Source organism: Hemitrygon akajei, chromosome 19 (genome assembly GCF_048418815.1).
Source record: "Hemitrygon akajei chromosome 19, sHemAka1.3, whole genome shotgun sequence".
In the NCBI taxonomy this organism is placed as follows: Eukaryota; Metazoa; Chordata; class Chondrichthyes; order Myliobatiformes; family Dasyatidae; genus Hemitrygon; species Hemitrygon akajei.
Window position 1 is genome coordinate 65,222,333 of NC_133142.1, and position 12,265 is coordinate 65,234,597.

The following is a 12,265-nucleotide window of genomic DNA, read 5'->3' on the forward strand; positions in this document are numbered from 1 at the left end:
GATCGGATCAACGATAAAGTGGACAAGCATGCCGAACACCTATCTCGCATCGATTCGACTTCTGAAGATTTAGAAAGTCGTGTTCGATACTTGGAGACTCTCTGTTCCAGCTTAGAGGAAAAATGTAACAAACTCCTTTCCAAAATGGTGGATCTCAAAAATCGCAGCAGACGCTGCAATCTTAGAATTCTTGGATTGCCAGAGGCGACCGAACATGGACCAACCGTGAAATTTTTCGCCAAGTTTCTCTGTGAGATATTCGGGAAAGATTTGCTTCCAAACCCGCCCGAGCTCGAACGGGCACACGGAGTTTACGTTCCCCCCAGAATTCTGGGCTCCTGTCCGCGACCAGTAATCTTGTGCTTCCATCAATACCAGGTAAAACACAGTCTGATTGTAGAGGCACGTCGCAGGGGGTCTTTTACTTTCCAGGATACAACCATTCACTTTGTGGAAGATTTTGCACCCCAGACCTTAAAGATGCGCGCTGAGTTTAAAGGTGCAATGAAAGTGCTATTTGAACGTGGTTTCAAACCCTCTCTTCGCACTCCTGCCGATCTATGAATCAAGCTTAATACTGGAAGATACAAGTGGTTCAAATCAGTGAAGGAAGCTGAAGCATTTGTGGCAAGTCTTCTGGCTATCCAGTCATCTTCGGAATCTGATCGGACCTCCGAAAATGGTGGATAAGTACTCCTCATAGTAAAATTACTTTTTCTGGACTCAGACTTCACTTGAATCACTCAGACATTATTCATTGAAACTCTAAGGGCTGTTGACAATCTCTCCCGGGATTTGGTGTGTGTGTAATCTATTTTTATTCTTGTATAACTTTATCTACAGAGTTCTACAACTGACTCTAACTTGTTTTGGAGGTTCGAAGTCTTTAGTGAAGGCCTCCCTGTTTGTTGGTTCACAGTTTAATTGCTGATTTATTTTTCCCTTTTTTTTATATTTATTTTATTTTTCTTTCTTTTCTTCACCCCTTTTTTCTAATCTGATTTTTTTTCTCTCCTCTCTGTAAATGGTTGATAAATACTCGTCTTGAATCTATAATTTTCCCCTTCCTCTCCTTTTTTTTTTACCTTTTTTTTCCCTTTCTCTTACTTTATTCTTCTATAATTTTTCGCGGGTAGGTTAGTTTTGGTTTTCTTCCGATTTTCTCTGTATTAAGTTTTATATTTCTGCAGAAGGTGTTCTAATCTGTAGTTATGTTTTCTAGTGCATAAACTAGTTATTATTTGCTACAGTATTTATATGGAACTGTTGTTAATGACACAGATCTGGAAGTTGTATTTGGGTTAATTTTTTTGGTAGAGCTAGCTACTTGTTTTGGTAGCCATCTAGTTTTGGGTTGTGTGGGTGGGGTGGTTTTCCAGTTCCAACATCACTCACTGTATTTATTGTTTCTCTTTATTGCTCAGGACATGTATATGTTTTGATTTTACGAATCTATGTTTACATCTCTGCTCCCAGACTGCTATTGTACTGCTTGACTTTTTATATGCCTGCTGCCTTTTACGCATTAGCAATTGATAATGGCTAGTGCACTTAAATTCGTGAGCTGGAATGTAAAGGGATTGAATCACCCTGTTAAAAGGAGGAAGGTATTCTCACATATCAAACAACTCAAAGCTGACATTGCTTTCCTTCAAGAAACTCATATTCGTTGTTTTGATAACTCCCGGCTTCTGTCAAAGTGGGCGGGTCAGCATTTTCATTCATCCTTTGCCGCTAAAGCTAGGGGAGTCTCCATTCTTATTAACTCAAATATTCCTTTGAACTCCATAATAAAATACCGGATACAAATGGCCGTTTTATTATTGTTTCTGGTAAACTATGTAACACTAAAGTTGCACTAGCAAACCTGTATGCCCCCAACTTTGATGATGTTAACTTTTTTGAATGGTTTTTTCCTCACTACCAGACTTAAACTCATACTCTCTTATACTGGGTGGTGACTTCAACTGTTGGTTGGATCCTAAACTGGATCGATCGTCCTCTGTTACCAGATCACCTACTAAATCTGCCTTGGCTATCCAATCGTTTCTCTCTAATTTTGGTATCTCTGATATATGGCGTTTCCTCCATCCTACGGAGAGAGATTATTCTTTTTTCTCACATGTTCACCATACCTTCACTAGAATTGACTATTTCTTACTCGATAACCAACTTATCCCATTTGCCCACTCTTGTGACTATCAGAGTATACTGATTTCTGACCATGCCCCAATTACCCTCTCTCTGAACTTTCCTGGTCTCCCTCAGAGGAATAAACACTGGCGGTTTGATTCAACTTTATTATCGGATGATGATTTTGTAAAATTTATTAAGGATCAGATAACCTTTTATTTTAACACTAATACATCACCTGAAGTGCCATCCCAGATTGTCTGGGATGCCATGAAAGCATATCTGAGGGGTCAAATAATCTCTTACACAGCAAATCTCAACAGAAGATCCCGTGCAGATCGATCAGACCTCATTAACCAGATTAAAGATTTGGATCAAATATATGCCCAAATTAAGAACCCTGAATTATACAAGAAGCGCGTTGAACTCCAAACTAAATTTAACCTTCTGTCCACTCAACCTGTCGAACGCCAACTTCTCGAAAGCAAGAGTCGCTTTTACATTCATGGGGATAAGTCTGGTAAATTCCTAGCCAATCAGCTGAGGCGTTCCAAAGCCAAACAACATATTACAAAGATCCGGAACGAGAACGGAGACTTTACATCGGATCATTTAGAAATTAATGACGCATTTAAAATTTTTTATTCTCGGCTTTATTCTTCTGAATCTCTGAATGACAATATCTCTGTTGATCAATTTTTACAGAATCTGAATATCCCCTCACTTTCATCTGATTTCAAAGCCAAACTCAATGCGCCTATATCATCAGAAGAAATATCTTTTGCAATTTCTGCACTGTCCTCAGAGAAATCTCCTGGACCTGATGGGTTCCCTGTAGAATTTTATAAATCATTCTCTTCACTTCTTTCTCCTCAGTTACTTTCAGTATTATCTGACTCATTTAATTACGGCAAATTGCCACCCTCTTTCAATGAGACATCTATTATTCTTCTTTTAAAAAAGGGCAAAGACCCAACAGAGTGTTCCTCGTACAGGCCGATCTCTCTGCTCAATGTTGATGCAAAGATCTTAGCTAAAATGTTGGCTCATAGATTAGAAACCGTTATTCCCTCCATTATCTCTGATGACCAAACAGGCTTTATTAAAAACCATCTCCCTTTTTTTAAACATTCGGCGTCTATTTAATATTTTATACTCAGCTCCAACTGGGACTCCTGACTGTGTGATTTCCCTCGATGCGGAGAAAGCACTTGATCGTATAGAGTGGAACTACCTTTTGCAGTCTTAGAAAAATTTGACCTCGGCCAAAGTTTCATCTCTTGGATCCAATTGCTGTACCTGTGTCCTACTGCTTCTGTTTTAACTAATTTTCAGAAATCCCAAGTATTTAATCTCAAACGTGGCACCCATCAGGGATGCCCCTTAAGTCCCTTTCTCTTTGATTTGGCTATAGAACTTCTGGCGATAGCATTTCAAAACTGTCCTGAATTGACCGGGATTTGGAGAGGGGGTGTCGAGCATAAAGTTTCTCTCTATGCTGATGACTTATTACTCTTTCTCTCAAATCCGTCTACATCCTTACCTCTAATGTTTTCACTTCTTGACCAGTTTAGCCAGATCTCTGGCTATAAACTTAATTTACATAAGAGTGAACTTTTCCCAATTAATAAAGAAGCACAAGAACTAATATTTCGTGATCTCCCTTTTAAAGTAGTCCATAATCAATTTACTTATCTTGGAATTACAGTCACAAGGAAGTTTAAAGATCTCTTTCGTGAAAACTTTGTCAATCTTTCATATGCTATAAAACAGAGTCTGGTACAATGGTCACCTCTATGTCTTTGGTAGGTCGTATTAATGTTGTTAAAATGTATGTTCTCCCCAAATTTTTATACTTATTTCAATCTATCCCAATTTTTATTCCTAAATCTATTTTTGATTCCTTAGACTCTATTATTTTGTCATATCTGTGGCAGAATAAGCGCTCTAGAATTAATAAAATCCACCTCCAAAAATCTAAAAAAGAGGGTGGCATGGCTTTACCTAACTTTTGCTTATATTATTGGGCAGCTAATATACGTTGTGCTACCTTCTGGTCTTTTTTCCACGGCCAACCCGAGTGCCCTAACTGGGTGGCAATGGAGTTGAGCTCCACTAAAGAATTATCTATATCTGCACTTCTTGGCTCTGCACTCCGTAGTAGTCTGCCCAGATCAATAGCTAATCCTCTTGTTAGACACACTTTGCGTATATGGGCTCAGTTCAGGAAATGCTATGGTTTCCAGGGGTTTTCCGTTTCTAGCCCTGTCACACATAATCACCTTTTTTTACCTACTACGTACGATTCAGCATTCCATGTTTGGTATAGGAAGGGCATTAGACATTTTGAAGATCTTTTCATTGATAATCGCTTCGCTTCTTTTCAGCAGCTCTCTGTTAAGTTCAACCTGCCTAAATCTCATTTTTTCAGATATCTCCAAATCCGACACTTTATTGCTCCTTTAATTCCTAACTTCCCTGAAATGCCTGCGAAAAATGCTATGGACCTATTTCTTTCCATTAATCCACTAGGTAAAGGTTTAATATCAATTATCCGAGATAAACTAGCAGCCTTATGACGGGCCCCTGTGGATAAAATTAAAATGGCCTGGGAGCAGGATTTAAATATCTCCTTAACCGAGGAGAGCTGGGACTCAGTTCTCAAATCGGTTAACTCAACCTCTCTTTGTGCTCGCCATTGCCTTTTACAGTTTAAGATTGTTCATCTATGTCTAAATCTAAACTATCTCAATTCTACCCTGGCATTAGTCAGCTCTGTGATAAATGCAAGAGGGGCATGGCCTCTCTCATCCATATGTACTGGTTCTGTCCTAGCTTGGAGAAATTCTGGAAAGATGTCTTCAGTACATTATCAGGTATTCTGAATCAGCACCTAGAACCAAACCCCTTAATTGCTCTGTTCGGTTTTTGGGGCGAGACAGATTTATGTCTGGGTCCGACCAAATGCCGAATACTATCCTTTGCCTCTCTCCTGGCTAGACGCTTGATCCTCCTTAGATGGAGAGATGTTGCCCCGCCCACTCATGCGCAATGGCTTAACGACATTATGGCCTGCTTGGACCTCGAAAAAATTCATTATTCAGTTCTTAATTTGGATCTAAAGTTCCATAAGGTCTGGGGACCTTTTATCGAGTACTTTCATAACCTTCCTCTTGACTAGCGTTTTTTTCTTTCTTTTTTTTTCTTCTTTTCGGTCCCTTGCTTTCAGCTCCCTTTTTTTTCTGGTAGTAGGCATTATTATCCTCTGTTGCTAAGTGTATTCACAGTCTGGGAGTTTGACTGTCCTGACTTATACTCTTTATATTGTGTTGTGGTCGGTCTGGAGTTGTTTTTTTCTTGTGTTGTGGGGCTTGGGGAGGACACTAAGCTTACTTGTCCTTAATTTAGGTGCTTTTTTGTTAAATTCTCTTCCTTTGTAGCATATTGTTATTGTATGCTTAATTTTGCACTGTATTAATGCTCCCCATTGGGATTTGGGGTTTTTAATTTGTAAAATGTTTTGAAAAACTAATAAAAAAAAATTTTAAAAAAAGAAACCTTTTATTACTACCCTTAATCAGTGATGCCTTCAAACCACAAATATTTTGCAAAATCTAAATGGTTATGCCTTATCAAAGGCTGGAATTAGTGCTATGGACCAAATGATTTGCCTTCCATGTGCCTTTGCTGGACCAGAGTGAACAGTTCTTGTGAAATAGTTAAAGAATTGCAACTTTATTGCCAATAATCTATAACTTTTGCAGTTGGCTCCACGTGAGTTTAACGTTTCTCACATGTTAGCTTCTTATACCCACAACTTGAAATATTACAGCATCAGTTTTGTGATGCAATATGCTTGTTTCATACTTCTTGACAATATCTTTTTCCAAGGGTTGAAATGTATAATACCAGAGGATGTGCATTTAAGGTGAGATGGGACTCATTTCAAAGATGTGAGGGGTAAGTTTGTTTACACAGAGGGGTGATGGTAGAGGTAAAAACATTATAGAGACTTTTAAAAGGCATTTAGATAGGCACATGAATGCCAAAGGACATTATCAAAGTATGTTTGCTGTTTAAAACTTTCAGATTCATCTTCTTGCAGGCAGCCACAAAACACAGAAACACAATAGAACCCATTAAAAAACCTACACAATACAGGCAGTCCCTGGGTTACGTACGAGTTCCATTCCTGAGTCCGTCTTTAAGTCGGATTTGTACGTAAGACGGAACAAGTACATCCGGTATTATTTAGCGTCAGTCAAAAATTTGTCTTAGTATATAGTATATACTTCACCTTTCTATGCATAGAAAACACTTAAGAAACATATGTATTCCAATAATTAAACCACTGCGTTGCTTAGTAATAATTGTAGCTTTCATCGGGGCAGGGTCTTTTACACACTCCATTATTCTCACTTTATCCGTTATCCTTTAAAATTGTTCCGATCGTTGACCGACTGTAGCCTAACACTTTTCCAATGACCGATGGTGTTTCACCTCTTTCCAAACGCTTTATTATTACCACTTTATTTTCAATTGCAATCGCTTCCCGTCAATGGAACAGAAACACTGCGGGCGGCGGGTCCCGAGCTGCGCTGGCTCCCGAGGTCTGCTGGGTCCTAAGGACCACTGCACAGAGACAGGTTAAATGGGACAAGTGGGGGCTGTGCTGGGTTTGGGTATTTGATCCTCCACAATATTCCGTGTGGGAATTTAAACTGGAGGTTGCAGAGTTTTCTTAAGAGGTCGAGTTGCGAGCTCGACATCAACCCGGCACAGATGGTACGAGAGTCACTGGATCGACATCAACCCAGCACGGGAGCGGTTTCCCACTGGATCGAACTCGGGAACCTCTATTCTCCAGCCCGGTGCTGATCTCACTGCGCCACCAGCTGACCAGAACGGGTGGTGGGGGGGGGGGGGGGTGCGGGGTCAGGGTGAATCTTACTGAGAAGAATTTAAGCCAAATACAAAGTTAAACACTCAACACAGTATCAACGGCAGCAAGTTAAAATGGCGGACGGTGTCGCAATCTGACTTAAAATGGTGGGCGGCGTTCTCTTTCCTCGATTCGTAAGTACGAGTTGTCCGTAAGTCAGACATTCGTAACTCGGGGACTACCTGTAAAGACCGTCAAACACCCAATGTACAGAAATAGAACAAATTGAGCAAACGACAAAAAAAAGTACACAAACAACACACAAAACACTAACAACAGAGACCCTGAAAGTGAGTCCACAGCCATGGAGCCAGTTCACCACTGACACAAGTGAAACCAATCCAGGAGCACGATGGCATCAGGCCATAGCCATGGAGCTAGTTTAGGGGCTGAATATGAGGAAAATGGAAGAATACGGATATTGTCTCGCAGAAGAGATTAATTTAATTGGTAATTTTTCTATTAATTGAATTGGTTTGGCACATCGTGGGCTGAAGGGCCTGTACCTGTGCTCTGTCGTACTGTTCTATGTTCTAATTTCCGTATAAGTTTCCAATGAATTTCTGGCATCGTCTCACATTTGGTTTAATTATTCAACTCACTTTCTATACCCACTCTTGTCTGAGGTGTACCAAAGCAAGCAGACGTTGTATAGAAGTAAGGCTTTAGGCTGTCACAAAATGTTCAAAGTCCAAACGTCAACAATCTAAATACAGTTAATTACTAAGTTCAAAATGGTAGGACACTTCCAGACATGGTGTGCATTTTCTGTTTTATGTCAGGGCAATATTTTTGAACAATTATTCAATCACATATTGTATGCTTACCATACAAAATTTTGAATTTTTATCTGTGGGATTTATAAAAATTCAAATCAACCTTCTTATCTGAGTAGTCACTACAATTTACTAAGCAAATTACTGCAAATAATCTGTACATTTATACAGGTACAGAGATTGAACTTCCTGTCCTTCAGCAAACTGACTGACAACTTTTCTCAATATTCTTGACAGTATTTCCTTATCATCAGATGTTTGCCACACTCGTTCTTTATGTATTTAATACAAATCTAAGTTCAGAAAGTTGACACTTCAAAGTAAATTTATCAAAGTGCACAGAATCAACAAAAAGATGCATACAAACACTGTACAACAGTTAAAAAACTGCAAATACAAAAGAAAATTTAAAACTAAGCTACAGCCCCTTACTTCCATTATGAATAAATCAAAAGCATTTTTCTTACACTGACATCACTAAGTCAGACATCGTCTCTTAAAGTGAACACAACTCAATGCAAATTATGTAGAACAGTTTCTGTTATGGATAATATGTGTCATCATCTGTCACCCATTACGTTACCCTACATAGACTCCCCCAGAATTCACCAAAACTGACATTGTAAGTCAGTCTGAAGCTCGTGTGAGCCACCCAGCTCGAGTCCCACGGGCCTCAGTTGGAGTAACAGCAGGTGCCTCTGACTCGTCCAGGGGTGTACTGACACACACCAGGTCATGTTGTGGTGCAGCAGTATTGTAGTGGAACTACCCAGGTCTTGGTGGGCCAGTTTAAGGCGACTACAGAAATATATTTGGGCTTACACGTCCTATCTACAATAAAAGTCTTTTCACCCCGTTCCAAATTGCAGAATGGGCCATCGTAAGGAGACTCACTTACTTTTTTTTTTGTATTTGCAGTTTTTTGACTGTTGTACAGTGTTTGTATGTATCTTTTTGTTGATTCTGTATTGATGTGCATCATTCTGGACAAAAACAAACTAGGTAGAATGTAGGTCAACTGGAACCCAGAAGTGCTGCACACCATGATGGGAGGCAGGAATTGATGAAAAAGAACTGAGTTTACTGAGGAGGGCGGAACGCTGCTGAGATGCCAGTCATGGCAACAGGAATAAAATCACCAGCACCCATAGCGGCTGCCCATACACCAACACAGCTACAGAGGACCGCAGGTCCTCTTTGGAGCCATTCTGAGCCCAAGCAAGACCCAAGGGAGACAACTGTGCCAAATCTTGTCTATCAGAGCAGCCCTTAAGGATCAGTGAAACCTCTCACAAAGGCTACTGGACTGCATGTGATACATTGTGGTGTGATGCATTTTAAAGACGAGGTTCGTTGTGGCCCAGCGGTCTGATGTGAATTGGGGACCGTGGTCGGAATAAATATCAGATGAAGTATTGAACTGAGAGAACCAGGCATTGGCAAACACCCGAACGACTTCTGCAGCCATTGTCAACACTAAAGAGACAACTGGCCAACAGGTGGTATGATCCATTATGGTAAGGAGATGTGTGAAACCATGGGAGGGGGGAGAGCACCAATCAGGTCATACTGGCATTGTCAAACCATTGCTCATGGATTTCTAAAGGTGCCGATGGGGCCCGAACGTGACCGTTAATTTTCCCTGTTGACACACAACACCGGTTGCACCCCAGTCTTGCACATCCACTAAGGCCACACCACACAAACTCTAAAGCAACCAGTTTCTGTGAAGCATTCCCACCCAAACATGAGAGGCCATGAATGGAGTTAAAAACAGTATGCCTGCAGTTTGCAGGCACTATGGGGCAAGGTATTCAGTTGACACATCACACAGGAGAAAAATGGAGTCCCTGAAATTGACGTTAGCCAACAACAGGCCAGTGACTGCTATGCTGTAAGCTTGCACCTCTGGGTCAGTAGCTTCGTCAGCTACCATGTTCTATAGTCAACCACAATGTGTACGGCATTGATGGTGGGCGGTGAGAGGCAATCAGCCACAGCGTTGTTTTTCTCTTCAATATGTTCAATGTCAGTCATGAATTCGAAATGTAGGCCAAATGGTGTGGCTGCCATGCAGACCAAAGGTCTGATCCTTTGGCAATCACACACACAAGGGGTTTGTGGTCACAAATGCTGTGAAATGCCGAGGGTCAAAATTAAAAATGAAAATGGCAAATAGCCAGAGACCGAGAAGCTTGTGGTCAAAAATAAAAATGAAAATGGCAGATAGTCAGATAGAGACCAAGAAGCTTGTGGACAGAAGTACTGCATTCCTCTGAGGGGGGAGGGCTGAGCCGCTGACTGAAAAGCAGATGGCTACTACACACCTCCAGCTAGCTCTTCGTGCACAGCACGATTCAGCGGGTGTGCGTGCCAGTAGGGTCAAGTTCAAAAGGACTTGTTTGGTCAAATGCTTTGACCATGTCCACTGACCACTCAAGCATGCAATTAGGAGCACTGCTGTTAAGGGCGCTATACAGGGGAGCAGCTCATAGAATGAAACAGCAATAGAAATTCACCTTGCCTAAAAAATCCTGCAGGGCTTTGGTAGTGTAAGGCAGTGGAAAGCGTATAATTGCAGTGCCTTCTGGTGGCAGGGATATCACACCTTTTGCAGTGATGAAATGGAAAAAAAATGTCAATAGTAGGCAACTCAAACAGGCACTTAGTAATGTTAATAATCAGCCCATGTTGACTTAAACGCTTAAAGAATGCGGAAAGATAATAGGTAAACACGAGGAAATCTGCAGATGCTGGAAATTCAAGCTAGCAATAAAGAGATCCAGAGCAGGCAGGAGGGTTTCGGCTCAAAACGTCGACTGTACTTCTTCCTATAGATGCTGCCTGGCCTGCTGCGTTCCACCAGCATTTTGTGTGTGTTGCAGAGATAATAGGTATTTGGTTTAGGATGTGTTGCTGACAGATATGTCATCCAGGTAAACAAAAAGAAAATCTAGGCCTATTAACACAGAGTCCATTTGTCACTAGAAAGTCTGCTGTGCATTTTTCAGCCCAATGGCCTGCACAGAAACTCAAATAGACCAGAGTTATAATAGTACAGTAGCTAGCCCCTGACTAAGTCCATTTTAGAAAAAAAATTACCAAAATGTCTTGAACATGTGGGACCAGGTAATGATCGAGGGTTGGTGGCCTCGTTAAGGCAGCAGTAATCGCCACATGAAGAGCTACCACCATCAGGCTTAGGGACCATGTGGAGGGACATAAGGGCTATTCGACCTGTGTACAATGCCAAGCATTTCCATGTTAGCAAACTCAGCCTTGGTGCTGTCCAGCTTTTCTAAGTCTAGCCTATGCACACAGGCATGGACTGGCAGTCCTGCAGTTAGATTAAGGTTAGGTTGGGATTGCTGGGTGGCAAAGCTTGAAAGACCAGAAGAGCCTTGTGCTGTATCTCAATAAGTAAATAAACATCGCTAGGTAAATGTCCAGATTAATGGACAGAAAGTATAGCTGTTTCAGATATCTTGAAACCTACCTCAACAACTGCAGGTGAACAAGTATCTGGGACCCATGTTTTCAGACATTCCTCCTGCCAGGTGCATTGTCCATCACACCAGCCACACTTCATAAAGGAAGGTGCCATCTGGCATTTGTAGCAGGTGAGAAAGTGATGGCAGCCTGGTCCAGTGATTGGTACTTGGGTCATCTGCAATTAAAAAGGAAAAGGTTTATATTAGTAAGGGAAGGGAAATCCTCAGGTGAGTTGCTATGCCATTCTACACATAATAGGGCTAATCTGGCTGGTTAGAGCTGGATTCCAATCACTCAGCTGCTTAAATTTTAGTAAACGTGGACCTGCTGCTCTAGTCATGTTTAGAACGCCCCTCCCTCCAGCTCATCCTCCTGCTCCACCCCCAGAAGGGAAGTGCCACACACCACGTCAGTATAATTTTTTATTTAGGAGATACAACACAGAACAGGCCCTACCAGCGCCCCAAGTCGGCCACCCAGCAACCCTGATTTAACCCTAACCCAATCACAGGACAACTTACAATAACTCTGAAACTCCAGGGTTTTTAAAGCACCTGAATTGGTTAATAGCTGTTCAATGGAAGTAATTATCATTTAGCATTCCTTGTGTTTTTCCTGAGAGACTCAGCCTTTGTAATGTGGTCTTCCGGTGCTTTCTGCTTAAGCTTGTTAAATTTATTTTGATAGGCTTGGGGATGCTGTGTTACTTGCAGATGACCAATCAGTGCTAATCGTGGGGGTCCTAGATTTGAGAACGTTACGTTTTGCAGTGCCTCTTGGACGAGCCTCTGATGTTCTTTTGGAATTACTATAAATAAACTCTCGTCAGCATCTGTCTTTTTTCCGCACTTGGGTTCTGATATTGACTGCACACATCATGACAACGGGGTCAAATTGTCTCTGCCAGTCCTTTGGACTCACC

The 12,265-nt window shown here is 41.3% G+C and overlaps 1 protein-coding gene across 1 annotated transcript in view; it reads right to left on the reverse strand.

Annotated features, from left to right (window-relative positions):
• The window catches only part of mst1rb (macrophage stimulating 1 receptor b), a 263,381-nt gene that overhangs the window by 106,174 nt on the left and 144,942 nt on the right, over positions 1-12,265 (reverse strand). Inside the window, exon 6 of the mRNA XM_073072657.1 lies at positions 11,348-11,518. Coding sequence (XP_072928758.1) covers positions 11,348-11,518 — 171 coding nt within the window. The remainder of the gene's footprint in view (positions 1-11,347; positions 11,519-12,265) is intronic.